This window comes from Haematobia irritans, chromosome 5 (genome assembly GCF_050003625.1).
Source record: "Haematobia irritans isolate KBUSLIRL chromosome 5, ASM5000362v1, whole genome shotgun sequence".
Lineage (NCBI taxonomy): Eukaryota > Metazoa > Arthropoda > Insecta > Diptera > Muscidae > Haematobia > Haematobia irritans.
This window is the reverse complement of record NC_134401.1, coordinates 147,193,612-147,209,480: the sequence shown is the minus strand read 5'-3', so window position 1 is coordinate 147,209,480 and position 15,869 is coordinate 147,193,612. Positions and strand designations below refer to the sequence as shown.

At 33.5% G+C, this 15,869-nt stretch overlaps 1 protein-coding gene across 1 annotated transcript; it reads left to right on the top strand.

Annotated features, from left to right (window-relative positions):
* Nucleotides 1–459: 459 nt before the first annotated feature.
* Nucleotides 460–14,000, top strand: Mgtor (nuclear basket protein megator). The gene is made up of 7 exons (XM_075312798.1): nucleotides 460–760; nucleotides 2,499–5,686; nucleotides 8,810–12,066; nucleotides 12,125–12,435; nucleotides 12,500–12,618; nucleotides 12,701–12,854; nucleotides 12,924–14,000. Exons 1-7 carry the CDS (start codon nucleotides 595–597, stop codon nucleotides 13,076–13,078), a joined length of 7,350 nt encoding a protein of 2,449 aa, XP_075168913.1. The 5' UTR covers nucleotides 460–594; the 3' UTR covers nucleotides 13,079–14,000.
* Nucleotides 14,001–15,869: the final 1,869 nt, after the last annotated feature.

Here is a 15,869-nt window from a genome sequence, read left to right as displayed (position 1 = left end):
CTCAAAACAAATATTTGGCATTTATTCCGCGCTAACGTTTTTTATATGGGGTATAAGAGTTTTTCGTGCGAAAACGTGATCTTACTACTAGGCTTTAAGCTGAGTACTATGTTCAGTTTTCAAGCTGAAATCCAGTTTGTTTTCACGGTTTCTTTTTTATTTAATTAATTTAGAAATATAAAATTATTTGCAATCAATTCCTTGGATCTTTTCCATCCATTACTTGGCAAGACTTGATCAAAATATAATCGTCTTCATAAATATATTTGTACTTTTAATTTATTGTTTTGGTGAAAATCCCGAGCATAGTACTCAACGTTAACTCGTTACCTTGAAGATGCGCCCCGTTACGTTTGTACTAATTACCAAACTGCATTCTAACGCCGTTTGGTAAATATAAGTGGGCTTTGTCGATACAGGGGTGCTTACTGGTGTACTTTCTTTTAGTTTGCAAAAAAATCCTCATCGTGTAGCCTCAAGAAAGGGAAGCGTCGCAATTTTCCTCAATTCTTGAATATATTAAATAGTGAAAAAGTTACAAGACCATAAACATTCATTCCGTAGACATTTATTTAGTGTGTAGTGATTAACAAAATGACAATGGCAATGGATCTTGCAGGTCCACAAGAAGTATTAACAAATATTCTAACACAGGAAGAGTTGGAACAGACTCCTAAAGGTGTACAAGACAAACTAAAGAAATATCTAGACGAGTTTTTTGATGAATATTACAAAGATAAGGCTGCTGCAAATAGACTACGTAAGTATGGATACGTGTATGGGGAAAATATTTATATATTTAATGCATTATTTTGCCGGTTCTTCAGTATTTTGCGATTAGAGAAAACAATGGTAATTGTCTTTTGGCGTAGTAGTTCTCTAACCTGTCTTAATGGCGGCTCGGCACGCAAAATGCAATGCCAATGACGGCGATGCCATATAGAAAAAGAGAATTTGTGTGTGTGTGTGCGAATAAAGGGTTACAGTGATGCCAGATGTAGGCATTTCCATTGTTAAACTACCGCCAAATTTCCTGGATTAAAATTTAGACCATATATTAAAATTTTTTGTCAATCTTTATAGAAATACAATTTCTGCCCGAAAATGTCTATACATATGGAATTTTGACAGGAAATTTTCTTTAGAAATTTCAAAGTGAAATTTTTTATAAAAGAAAAATTAACCGCAACGTTTTGTATAGAAATAAAATCGATGCAACCTTTTCTAACGAAATAAATTTTAGACTTCAATTTTGTTGTAGAAATTAAAATTAATTTTCGATACAAAATGTTTCTTGCTAGTAAAATTTTGTCACGAAATTTTCCATACTAGTAAAAATTTGACATGAAATCTTCTATAAAAATAACATTTCAAAAGGGAATTTGACGCAAATTTCTTGTATCAAAATATAACTTTTACGCGAAATTTTCTTTAGAAGCAAAATATTGACTGAATTTTTCCATAGAAATAGAAATTTTACACAATATTTTCTATAAATCATAATTTCGATGTTAAATTTTCCATGGAAATAAAATTTTGACGGGAGTTTTTTTTTTGAAAATAAATTTTCGTCCCGAATATTTCCAAAGAAATGGAGTTTATACGCATACTAGTAAAGTTTCGTCACGAAATTTTCTATAAAAATAACGTTTCAAAAAATTATCCGTACACGTAAAATTTTGGTGCGAATTTCTGGTATGAAATTATAATTTCAACGCGAAATTTTCTGTAGAAAAAAATAATTGACAACGAATTATTCTATAGAAATTGCACTCAAAATTTTCTATAAAATAAAATTTCGATGTTACATTTTCTAAAGAAATAACATTTCGGAGTGAATTTTGACATATACAAGTGGAATTTTGATGTATCAAAATAATATTTCGAAGCGAAATTTGCTAAAGAAACAAAATTTTGAAAAGTAAATTACTCTATAGAAATAGGAATTTTACACAAAATTTTCTATAAAATAAAATTTCGAGAAAAAATATTTCGGCGCGAATTTTTCCATATATACAAATGGAATTTTGATGTATTAAAATAATATTTCAACGCGAAATTTGCTATAGAAACAAAACATATTAACAACAATTTTTTTTTTTAAATAGGAATTTCACACAATTTTTTTCTATAGAATAAAATTTCGATCATAAATTTTCTATAGAAATAAAATTTCGTCGTGAAATTTTCTATAGAAATTAAATTCCGAAGTAAAATTTTTTACAGAACTAAAATACCGACCCGAAATTTTCCAAAGAAATTTATTTTTACGCAAAATTTTCAAAAGAAATCAAAATTTGATTCGAAATTTTTCATACAAATAAAATTTAAAAAAAAAATCTATAAAATCTTTAGTAATAAAATTTCGACCAAAATTGCCATTGTAAGAGAAATTTTGACTAGAATTTCATTTATAAAAATATTATTTCAACGCGAAATTTATTATGTAAATAAATTATTATTTTTTAATTTATTCTTTTCTTTTTTCCCATCCACAGACGATTATGAGCTGAAAGCCGACGAACTTCAAGCTCAAATTCAAGATTATGAGGTTAAACTGCAAAACTTCAACCAGAATGTCACCGAACTACGATCTCAATTGGACACTGTATCGGCTGAACGCAAACAGCTATTGGAGACCACAAGTTCCTACGAAAGAGAACTGGCATCACTGCGTAATGACAAGAAGGCCGTATGTGATGAACGCGATCATTTGTTGAAGGTGATCGAAAGGCAAACCAGTGAAGTTGAACGTTTGCAACAGGATTTGAAGGCCTATCAGCAACAACTGAAAGCGGCCATAGGCGCAAAATGTGAAGCTTTAGCCCGCGTCGATGAAATCGAAGGCAAAGAAGTGGCCTTGGATTTCAAAGAAAGGCGAATGGAGCAGGAGCGAGAAATGTTGCACAAGCAAATACAAACACTCTCACAGGATCTTCATCGTAACATTTCCGAGTTGCAAAATATTCGCCGTGAGAATACCATGAACAGCATGCAATTGGAGGCAAGACTTTCCGAAAAGACTGAAGAACTGAAAATTATCCATGTACAATGCTCACAACAGAAAGAGACCGTAGAACGTTTGACACAAAATGTCCAGGATCTCTCATCGAAGATATTGGCACAAAATGAAGAAGCTCAAAAGATGATGGACTTCTACAAGAAGGAGTTGGATGCTAAGACTAAATTGGCCGATCTTTATAAGAGCAATTGCGAGGATACGGACATGGAACGCTCCGAATTGACTGCTGCCATATCGGATCTGAAGAGAATGTTGACCGAGGCAAGTGATCAGTATGGTGAGTTGGAAACGAAGTTGAAGGCCACCCAATTAAAACATGAAGAGGATTTGGAGGAGAAACAAAAGGTAATCGATGCCCTTAAGGAAGAAATGAAACATGCCAATGAATTGCTCAAAGAACTGAAGGATGAAAGTGTTGAGAGTGCCATCTCAAAACTGGCTCCAACAGCAGCTGTGGCTTCACGACTCATACGCACCGATATGTCTTTGACGGAGCTGTATTCGTTGTATGTCAAGACCAGTGAAGAGTCGGAAATGCAAAAACGTGAAGTGGCCCGTCTTAATTTGCAACTGAAGACGATATTGAGTGAACTGAGCGAGAATGGTCCTCTAGTAAAGAAACAGGAATTGGAATATGAAAAGCTGTTGGAAACCAATAATATATTGGCCCAACAACGTGATGAAATGCTAGCCAAGAAATCCGATTTGGAAGAAGTGTTGGTAGAGGCACATGCCAAGATAAGCCATATGGAACGGGAGAATAGAAAACTCAAACATTCACAAACCGATCTGAGTCGTCAAGTGTGCTATTTGCTCAAGGAAGTCGAACAGCTACGTATGGGTCTAAGCACAGAGGGAGTAAATATGAGCTCATCCATGGGTAATATCAGTACAACCGATGAGGTCATCTCCAAGAAGCTGGTAACGTTCCACAACATCACCGAGTTGCAGGAGAACAATACAAAACTTCTGCTTTTGGTTCGTGATCTCAGTACAAAACTAGAGGAGGCCGAGAATCTGAAACAGGAAATGGACGAAGCCGCCTACCAAGAGAAATTGGAAAGCTATGCCAATAAATTGCAAAGTATGCAAGATACTCTCAATCAGCAGAATAATACAGTGGCCACATTGGTATCGAAATGTGAACGTTACAAGAAATTGTACTTTGAACTACAAAGGAAGTTGAATAAACAGTCCAAGTCTATGCAAGATGACATTAGTGAAGATGAGCGTGAAGAAGATCAAAATATGGACGAAGGTGATGAAACTGTTAATCTCACTTCTCAATCGCCATTGAATAGAAGCACCAGAGCTAGCAGAGATTACGAGAAACGTATCAAGGATTTGGAACAACAAGTGCAAGAGTCAAAGGACCAATACAAGACCTTAAAGGAGCAGTACGAATATTACTCCAAAGAGAAGAAGAACAATGAGAAGATACTCAACGAACAGTTTGACTCCATGCGCTCGGAGGTGAGAGATTTAACCTCCACCAATTGTAAGCTGATGTCTTCCCTGGAATACTTCAAGGAGCAAATAAAATTGCAACAAAAGAATATAGGCACTTACAAACAACAGATTACGGCTTTGGAAGATCGCAATAAGAACTACGAGAACACCATAGTCAAGCATGAGCAGACGGTGCTCTATCTCAAGGATGAAATAATGAAATGTCAACGTCAACAGTCAGCCGCCGAATCGGAAGCCAGTCGGGTAAGACATGAGAATCGTATACTCAAGGATACAGTTGGTCGTTTACAGTCCGAAAAGGAAGCCTATCATCGTGAACAGCAAAGTCAAACTTTGCTATTGAACAATTTGGAATTGATCAAATCAAATCTGGAAAGATCAGAAACGGAGGGCAAGGCTCGCCTTGAACAAAGACTAGATGAAACTGTACGTGAACTCTCAGCTCAACGTAGAAGATTCCAAGAGGAGGAAGATCGTTTCCGTGAAACCACAAACGATTTGAAACGCCAAACAGAATCGGCCAAAAAGCTAATGCAGGAAGAAAAAGATCAAGCTGACAAATTACGTATGGAGCTGATTAATGTCCGTGAGGAATTGACCACCAAAACTCAACAAATCGATGAATTGAGTAAAAAACTCCAGGAGAGTTTAACACCATCGAAGAGCGACAATCCCATAGCCTTAGCCAATAAGAAGGCCCGTGAATTTGAAATGAAATATGAGGAGGCCAAGATTGAGATTGACTCATTGCAAGCCAGCCTGAAAAAGGCCAAAGAACATGCTGACCAATACTACAAAATGTCACAAAATGCCGAATCCGAAATTAAGCAACTCCATGAACTTCATTCATCTTATGTGGAGAAGGCCGAGGCTGAAATCAAGGATATGTGCACCTCAGAAATGAATTTGAAATCTCGCATTACCGAATTGGAGGCAGATTTGCAATTGGTTGCTATGCAAGATGCTTCCATCGCACCAAATCAACCGGCTGAACAAGTGAAACGTTTGCAGGATGAACTTAAGGATACCTTGCAGAAATTGAGCGAATGTAATCGCAATTTACGCACTCTGAGAGCGGAAAATATAACCCTCTCGGAAAATCTCAATAGTGTCGAATCGAAATATGCAAATGAAATGATTTTGCATTCTGCTGATATTCAAGAATTGGGAAAAGTTAAACAGGAATTGGTTAAGGTAAGATTTATAAGAAAAAAAAACAAAGTTGTTAAAATTTTTTAGGTGTTCATAGATAATATCGTCGAAATTTTATTTCCATAGAGATTTTTTCGTTTCAATAAAACATTTTTCTGAACATTTTTTATTAAAAATAATCTTCCAACGTAAAAAATGGGCTTAAATCTACTTTAGCACAAGTGGTCCGATTGGTCCAATTTTTGGCCAGCGTGTAGACTTTTGGGCTCTGTCCATAGGAAAAAGTCTCAAACCCCGGCCGAAGGCCGACCACCTTTCCACTTTGGGTTCGTGTTAGCCCACTTTGGACTCTGTACATAAGAGAACGCCTCAAACCCCGGCCGAAGGCCGGCTACCTATCCTCTTTGGGTTCGCGTTAGCCCACTTTGGACCCTGTCCATAGGAGAAAGTCTTAAACCCCGGCCGAAGGCCGTCCACCTATACCCGATTTTTAAGGGTCGGTATCTCGAAAACTCTCTTCCGATAAAATTTTTACTTAATATTTTCAGTTTAAAAATACTATTTTTACCAAATACACAAAGAAAACGGAATTTTATGGTGTGAGAATTAACAAAAATATAAAGGAAAATACCGATTTTCAGATCTAGAGTTTTAAATTTTTCGTTTTAAAATCCCTTCTACATCCAAAAAAATTTTATCTTTATCAACTTGTGCTAAAGTAGATTTGTTCCAAAAAATGGTGCTTATAGAAATCTTGTCCTAATACTTGATTTTTCTATAAATTTTGTTTGATTATTTGTTATGGAAAATTTTTTTCGAATCTTTGATCCGGTTTAATCCGATCCGGTTGAAATTCCATAATTATATATAGCCCCCATATAAATCTATCCCCAGATTTGACGTGTGGAACCTCTTGGAGAGCAAAATTAATCCCATTCGGTTGAAATTTGGTACATTGCGCTAGCATATGGCCGCTAACAGCCATCCAAAAATTGGTCCATATCGGTCTATAGTTATTTATAGCCGATGGCCAATCACACAAAAATTGGTCCATATCGCCAAAAATAATCTGCCAAAATTTTATTTCTATAGAAAATTTTGTCTAAATTTTATTTCTATAGAAAATTTTGTCAAAATTTTATTTCTAAAAAAATTTTGTCAAAATTTTATTTCTATAAAAAATTTTGTCAATATTTTATTTCTATAAAAAATTTTGTCAAAATTTTATTTCTACAGAAAATTTTGTCAAAATTTTATTTCTATAGAAAATTTTGTCAAAATTTTATTTCTATAGAAAATTTTGTCATAATTTTATTTCTATAGAAAATTTTGTCAAAAGTTTTATTTCTATAGAAAATTTTGTCAAAATTTTATTTCTATAGAAAATTTTGTCAAAATTTTATTTCTATAGAAAATTTTGTCAAAATTTTATTTCTATAGAAAATTTTGTCAAAATTTTATTTCTATAGACAATTTTGTCAAAATTTTATTTCTATAGACAATTTTGTCAAAATTTTATTTCTATAGAAAATTTTGTCAAAATTTTATTTCTATAGAAAATTTTGTCAAAATTTTATTTCTATAGAAAATTTTGTCAAAATTTTATTTCTATAGAAAATTTTGTCAAAATTTTATTTCTATAGAAAATTTTGTCAAAATTTTATTTCTATAGAAAATTTTGTCTAGATTTTATTTCTATAGAAAATTTTGTCAAAATTTCATTTCGAAAATTTTGTCTAGATTTTATTTCTATAGAAAATTTTGTCAAAATTTTATTTCTAAAGAAAATTTTGTCAAAATTTTATTTCTATAGAAAATTTTGTCAAAATTTTATTTCTATAGAAAATTTTGTCAAAATTTTATTTCTATAGAAAATTTTGTCGAACTAAATTATATCCGCCGTATGGACAAACTTACAATTTAGAAGACGGTTTTAAGGAAGTTTTAAGATAACTTGCCATCGGTAAGTGTTACCGCAACCCAAGTAATTCGATTGTGGATGAAAGTCTTTAGTAGAAGTTTCTACGCAATCCATGGTGGAGGGTACATATTCGGCCTGTCCGAACTTATTTATTATTTTAAAGAATTTGCCAGAATTTTTTATTAAAATTAAAAACTTTGTTTAAATTTGTGGTTTTAATGAAAATAGTGGGAATTTTTTTATTCATCAGAAACTTTTGTCAACATTTTTTGTTTTTATATAAATTTTACACTATTTTTTTTCTACAAAAAATTTTGTGCAATTTTTTTATCTATAAAATTTTCGGACGATTTCATCTAAATTTTTTGTTTCTATAGAATTTTTTATTTCAAGAGAAAATTTGCTTTTATAGAACATGTTTTTTTTTCAAATTCTTTTTTTTTTTTGTGCAAACTTTTTGTATTTTTATACACTCTGTTTGAATTTTTTTCCACAGAAATTTCGTAATATTTTTATTTATTAAAATTTTAAAATTTTATTTATTAAATTCGTATATTGTATATTGTTTCCACAAAACATTTTATTCGATTTTTTTGTTTCAAATAAAAATTTCTTCCGAACTTTTTGTTTTTATGGAAATTTTGTCGGAAGTTTTTGTTTCTATACAAAATTTCCGATTTTTGTTCTTTTTTTATAGAAAATGTTGTCCAAATTCTTTTTTCCATAGATAGTTTTGCCTGAATTTTAACAAAAGAAAAATTTGTTTTTTTACCTACTTGGTTTCACCAAAAATATCGTCCAATTTTTTTGTTTTTATATAAATTTTGTTTTTCTATAGAAAACTTTGCGCTAATCGTTAAAAATGCGAATCTATAAAAATTTCGGCCGTTTTTTTGGTTTTGGTGAAAATTTCGTCCATATATTTTAGAATATGATTTCAGAATTTTTGTATTTATTTTTACATTATGTGTGAATTTTTTATTTCCACAGAAAATAGTTTGATTTCTATAAAAACTTTTTATATAAATATCTTTGGATCTATTAAACATTTTTTTCTTTTCATACAAAGCTTTGTTATTTGTTTGTTTCTAAAGAAAGTTTGATTAAAAAAATATTTGTAAACAAAAAAATAAATAAATGAAAAAAAAAATCTATAGAAAAAATTTTTGAAATAAAAATTATAGAGAAAATTTCCTTGACATATTGATGTACGTTAAATATTCCACTTTGTTTTTGTCTTCCAGGTTCAAGGACAAATCAATGAAATCGCTTTAGATCGTGACAATGCCAAATCTGCTTTGGAGAACATCAAAAAATCTCAAGACGAGTCATTGGTGTTGTTGCGCAAGGAAAAGGAAGAATTCGAAAAACGTTTGGAGGATTTGAATTCTCTCAATTCGAATTTGCATGACCAAGTCGAGGCTCTATCCACGAAATTAACAACTTTGAGTCAAACCACAACAACAACCATCAGTCCAAATGATTCAATTATGGATACATCCACAAACGATGGCAATCGTTCGATGCATGATGCCGAAGCTGAAAATAAGAGTAATGAACAGCTATTGCAAATCATTAAATTTTTACGCAAAGAAAAGGATCTCACATTGGCTAAGTTGGATATTTTGAAGGCTGAGAATACCCGGCTGCAATCTGAATTTACCATACTTCAAAAGAAGAATGATGAGCTGCAAGATTTCCTTAATCGTGAACGTGGAAAAACTGACACCAATTTGGTTTCGGCCTCTAAACACGAGGAAATTCTAAGGAAAATTGAGACCCTTAATGCGGTTACCGATAGTAATCGTGTGTTACGTGAGGAACGTAATGCCCTAACTCAGAGGGTTAAAGAGTTAAACGATCGCATTAGTGCTTTGGAAGATGAACTCTTCCCGCTTCAAAGTCAAAACCGGGATTTGAATACAAAGATTGAAGAGCTACAATCGGAGACTGGCTCTCTGCGCACAGAAGCTCTCAAATGGCGGCAAAGGGCCAATGTTTTGGTCGAGAAGAGTAATAAGAACCCCGAGGAATTCAAACGTCTACAATCGGAACGTGAGAATTTGGCCAAAATGTTGACTGCCGAAAAGGAGCACATCAAATCGCTCACCGAAGAATTACAGGCCCTTAAAGGGGAGAAATCACGTTTTGATAGTGAATTGGCATCCCTCGAGCGTCAGGTTCATATGCTCACCGAAGAGAAGAAGAGTCTATCGGCTGATATCACTACCCTGAAATTAACCAATTCTCGATTAATGCAGGAGGTCATGGAAATGAAGAACAAATTGTTGAGCAAAGAAGAGGCGGTACAGAAAATCACAGAAGATTTGGAAGCTAAGGAGCAATTGCTACAGGATTCCAAGAATAAGGAAGTTCAAATTCGTAAGATTGCCAAACGCTACAAGGATTCATATTTGGAATTGTTGAATAAGAACCCAGCCACTGCTGCTGGTGCAGCTAGTGGCGGCGATGCCAGCAATGCCACCAATAACCAAGCAACACAAGAGAATGTGGAGGGCAATAATGCCAATGAGGGATCCAGCGGAGCTATAAATGCTGAATTGGAACAAAATCGTGCCACTATCGAAAATCTCAATGGTGTCATTCGCACAATGCAAGAGGAAAATGAAAAAGTACGCAAAGACTATGAAGACCTTAAGGCTTCGGTGGAGATAGATGAGCGTACCAAGACCCTATTGCGTGAAGCTAAGAGTCACATAGTCAACTTGACGGAGTCGCGTAATGTTGTCAGCACTGAATTGGCAGCCACTAAGACAAAACTTTTGCAGTCCAACGAGGCCCATGAGGCTAAGATGAATGAGATCCAAGCAAAATACGATGCCATGCAACGCCTTGAGCGGGAACTTATAGAGCAAAATAATCGTAACAAGGAAGACCTCCAACGCTTAACCCGAGAAAATGAATCGCTTATTATGCGTATCAATCAATTGAATCGCCAGTTGGGATTGCAGCAGTCGGCCAAGCCCTCTACCAGCTCGGTGGCCATTTCCGATAAAGGTACCATTTCGGATTCCTCACCAAGAACAGCCAATGTTAAACCTATGTCGGGTTCTGCAAGTGTGCAACAATCGGCCACAGTTACCCCCTGGAGAGGAGGTGAAACACCTTTGGCCAGTATTAGACCCATATCCGTGCAAAATACCCGCACTGCAGCTATACTGCCCACATCGCAACAAAGTTCAGCGGGATCGACCGCCGTGGTAGCTGGAACTTCTACATCAACTTCTTCCACATCGTCTACATCGACACCATCGTCCACACCAAGCTCAGCCACGGGCAGTAGTAATACAGCTTTGGTGCCACCACAGCAACAAGTCCATACCACAGGCAGTGCATCATTGGAATCGATGTCCTCTTCGCCCACGTCATCACATACTGACTACATGCCCTCAACCAGCAGCTCGGCATCAGTGGCTGTTGCAGCTATACCACCAATGGGCTCTGCAGCATCCGCAGCCGAAAGCTCACAGGAGGCGGAGAGTATTCAGCAACCACAACAAAATGACCCTCAGCCACATGTAAGTGGCGGAAATGTAAATCAAGTTCAAGTTGTGGCCTTGGTTTCACCCAGAGTTGAGGGATCTTCGGCTGCTCCCTCAGCTCCTTCTGTTACGGTACAGCTAATCCAGGATCCCAATAATCCACAACCAAGTACATCACAATCTTCGGCCATGTGTTCCTCGCATATTGCTGTTAGTAGCCACAATAGACATACACCTTCCAGTAGTAATGTTACCACCACACAAGCTGGTAGCTCGGCAGGCCACAAACGTCCACGTGAACTAGAGGGAGACTCTTCCACAACCAGTGGAGATGATAATGATAAGAATTCGGGAAAACATGCCAAACGAATGAGGGCGCCCATGCATAGTGGTGAGGCTGCCGTTATGACACCAGCTGGAGTCTCAGATTCTGGCATTGATGTGGACCAGGTTCCCACATCATCACAAAGGGATCAAGAGGATGATGTAGTTGTATTGGATTCCGAAGAAGACGATGGAATGGCTGAAGCTGAAGCCGATGAAGGAGGGCCGGCAGATGTTGACGGAGAACATGAGGTTTATGAAGACTATGACCAAGACCAGGATATGGATGAAAATGAATGTCCCGAGGTAAATGAAAGCAATCTACGACCCGATGTTGGAGAAGCTGATAATAACGAAGTGGATGTTGATGAGGATATGGAAACTCATGGTCAATGTAGTTCTGCTGGTACCGGAGGGCAGTCAACAGGTGATGCCTATGCCACAGGGGCTAGTACAAGTGCTGCAGCCGCAGCTGCTTTGGCCAAGGCTCACAGTCAAGATAATAACCAACAGAGTCAAGCCATAAGTAGCGGCAGTGGAGAGACTTCTGTGAGGAAACAAGGTACTAACTTGACACGCCAACAAAAGGCCACCTTGGTGAAATTGCAGCAGGGAGCCCAAGGCGGTGAAGCCAATGAAACATCAGAAACCAGTGGTGGAAGACGTTCAGAGAGGTAAAAAATTCAGAGAAATTGAGTGTAGACCTTGGTATATATTTGAATTTTTTTCTAGCTCGGAAATTGTTAGCTCCCCCCAGGATTCAAAATTTGGTTATAGCACCACTGATACCACAAGCTCAAATACAGCTCAACAATCGGATGAACATTCCGCCAACATAGGTCAAGAAAATCCTGATGCGGCCATTGACGAAAGTGAAGCTGCTGGCGGTGAGTTCTTGACGGAAGACTATGATGACGATAAAAAGGGTGGAGAGGCCAAAGACAGCCAGGAGGGCCTAAATGAGGAGGTAGAAGGTGAAGAGGATGATTTCAATGAGGAAGGGGGAGAATCTGTTGATATTTCGGAAAATATTGATAATGAAAGTAAGTGGGGGGGGGGGCGAAATAAAATCGTAGCGGAAGTAAAATTCTTCTATTCCCCCATTAGGTGGTGCTACACAATCCGAAGATGTCCAACAGCATCAAGTTGAAGCCACATCCGAGGAAAATGAAGGAGCAGATGGTGTATCATCTGAAGGAGAGAAACAGGCTGTTGAAGAAATTGAGGTATGGTAGAAGAAGATGGGAGGTGGGGGTGAATAAATCCAGAGGTTTAATTATTTGTGTTTTTTTTTTTACCCGCTTGTAGGAGGAAGGTCGTGAAGCTGAAGCCTCTACATCACCCTCTATTAATACACGTTCAAAGGCCACCAAGGGTATGACACCTAGTCGAAGACCCCATCGTGGCTTCCATCGCGGCGGTGGGGCTGTCGGTAATCGGCCAACACCCATCGTTTGGCAGGGTAATAGAAAATAAGCATTGATTTTGTTTTTAGGTCAAGGGCCCACTAAAATCGATTTTCCTCTTATAGAAACTCCTGGCAATTCACGCAATACTTCTCCCAGTCATCGCGCACAACAACCAGAACAACAGGGTAGTCCAGCTCGCGGCGGTTTTGGCAATCAAAGAAATCAAAGGGCCCGTCGTATGAGACGGCCAGCTGGCAATTTTTCAAATAGATTTTAATTGAAATCAGACCATAGCCATAGATGTAGATTTTCCGTTGTCATCATTTCATGCAGTTGTATTCCCCATGTATGTCGCTATATTCACTAACAGTTTTGTGTTTTGTCTCTAGAGTATTGCCCCCATTTGGCCCTTGTCGTCCCCCATCCATAGCCTCGGATCAATTGTGTAAATTTTGTTTTTTTCCCCCTTTACCTATTCTTTTCGAATAGAGAAAGATCTACATACCAATTGTTTTTGGTTATCTCTTAAGTGTTTTGGCCAGGAATTATTGCCGGGATCTTCTTTAAGCCTTCCCTCTATTCTGCCAAAATTTGCCAAACGTTAGTCTTCATTTTCCTTCATTTTTTTTTGTTTTCACATTTCCCACAGAAAGAAAAGACGCATCGCATTCGAAATCTTATGTATTTGTCCTGTATGTATCTATATCGCCAACTTTGGATTGATATAATCGATCGATTGTTTGTTCCATCATCAGTTCATTTACATTAGCGGTTTAGTTATTTTCTTTACACCGGATGCAATGTCTGCCACCCCCAGCAATTCATTTAATAGTAACTATTTAGTTGTATACAAAAAATACATCCTACATTATTCATCATACTTATAATAACTACTATAAATATACGCGGAATGTTTCTGTGTTATATGTCAGAAAAAATTAAACTTATAGCAATAAAATTAAGAAAATGTAAGGAAATCGATATTTTAGGATATCGCTTTTCCCATGGATTTATATATTTTTTTTCTGACACTGGATACAGAACAGGCCAAATATTTTCTATACATACATATTTTTATGAACTCTAGTTGTAAAATTTAATTTACTACAAACATACATTTAAATAATTATAATTAATTTCGTATCAAAAAGAACAACAACAACAAGAAAAAAATAAATATTTCCAATATTCAAAATAAATTGTTTATTTCTTTTATCTATATATAAATAATCTATCAAAATTTAGAGAACATTTTATCAAAAAACTACCAAATTTTTTTTGCAAAAGATTTTATTTCAATAGAAAATTTTGTCAAAATTTCATTTCTATAGAAAATTTTGTCAAAATTTTATATCTATAGAAAATTTTGTCAAAATTTTATTTCTATAGAAAATTTTGTCAAAATTTTATTTCTATAGAAAATTTTATTTCTATAGAAAATTTTGTCAAAATTTTATTTCTATAGAAAATTTTGTCAAAATTTTATTTCTATAGAAAATTTTGTCAAAATTTTATTTCTATAGAAAATTTTGTCAAAATTTTATTTCTATAGAAAATTTTGTCAAAATTTTATTTCTATAGAAAATTTTGTCAAAATTTTATTTCTATAGAAAATTTTGTCAAAATTTTATTTCTATAGAAAATTTTGTCAAAATTTTATTTCTATAGAAAATTTTGTCAAAATATTATTTCTATAGAAAATTTTGTCAAAATTTTATTTCTATAGAGAATTTTGTCAAAATTTTATTTCTATAGAAAATTTTGTCAAAATTTTATTTCTATAGAAAATTTTGTCAAAATTTTATTTCTATAGAAAATTTTGTCAAAATTTTATTTCTATAGAAAATTTTGTCAAAATTTTATTTTTATAGAAAATTTTGTCAAAATTTTATTTCTATAGAAAATTTTGTCAAAATTTTATTTCTATAGAAAATTTTGTCAAAATTTTATTTCTATAGAAAATTTTGTCAAAATTTTATTTCTATAGAAAATTTTGTCAAAATTTTATTTCTATAGAAAATTTTGTCAAAATTTTATTTCTATAGATAATTTTGTCAAAATTTTATTTCTATAGATAATTTTGTCAAAATTTTATTTCTATAGATAATTTTGTCAAAATTTTATTTCTATAGAAAATTTTGTCAAAATTTTATTTCTATAGAAAATTTTGCCAAAATTTTATTTCTATAGAAAATTTTGTCAAAATTTTATTTCTATAGAAAATTTTTATCAAAATTTTATTTCTATAGAAAATTTTTATCAAAATTTTATTTCTATAGAAAATTTTGTCCAAATTTTATTTCTATAGAAAATTTTGTCAAAATTTTATTTCTGTAGAAAATTTTGTCAAAATTTTATTTCTATAGAAAATTTTGTCAAAATTTTATTTCTATAGAAAATTTTGCCCAAATTTTATTTCTATAGAAAATTTTGTCCAAATTTTATTTCTATAGAACATTTTGTCCAAATTTTATTTCTATAGAAAATTTTGTCCAAATTTTATTTTTATAGAAAATTTTGTCCAAATTTTATTTCTATAGAAAATTTTGTCAAAATTTTATTTCTCTAGAAAATTTTGTCAAAATTTTATTTCTATAGAAAATTTTGTCCAAATTTTATTTCTATAGAAATAAAATTTTTATCAAAATTTTATTTCTATAGAAAATTTTTGCAAAATTTTATTTCTATAGAAAATTTTGTCCAAATTGTATTTCTATAGAAAATTTTGTCAAAATTTTATTTCTGTAGAAAATTTTGTCAAAATTTTATTTCTATAGAAAATTTTGTCAAAATTTTATTTCTATAAAAAATTTTGCCCAAATTTTATTTCTATAGAAAATTTTGTCAACATTTTATTTCTATAGAAAATTTTGTCAAAATTTTATTTCTATAGAAAATTTTTGCAAAATTTTATTTAATTTGTTTTCTTTATTTTATTCGAACTTTTTAATTTTATTTCAATAGAAAATTTTGTCAAAATTTGATTTTTATAGAAAATTTTTGCAAAAGTTTATTTCTATAGAAAATTTTGTCCAAATTTTATTTCTATAGAAAATTTTGTCCAAATT

Bases quoted from the DNA above. Each gene is read 5' to 3' on its own strand.
- Mgtor (XM_075312798.1), top strand. From the start codon at position 595: ATGACAATGGCAATGGATCTTGCAGGTCCACAAGAAGTATTAACAAAT. The intron at 12,067-12,124 runs GTAAAAAATTCA...ATTTTTTTCTAG, and splicing joins GGTGGAAGACGTTCAGAGAG to CTCGGAAATTGTTAGCTCCC. The intron at 12,855-12,923 runs GTAATAGAAAAT...TTCCTCTTATAG, and splicing joins AACACCCATCGTTTGGCAGG to AAACTCCTGGCAATTCACGC.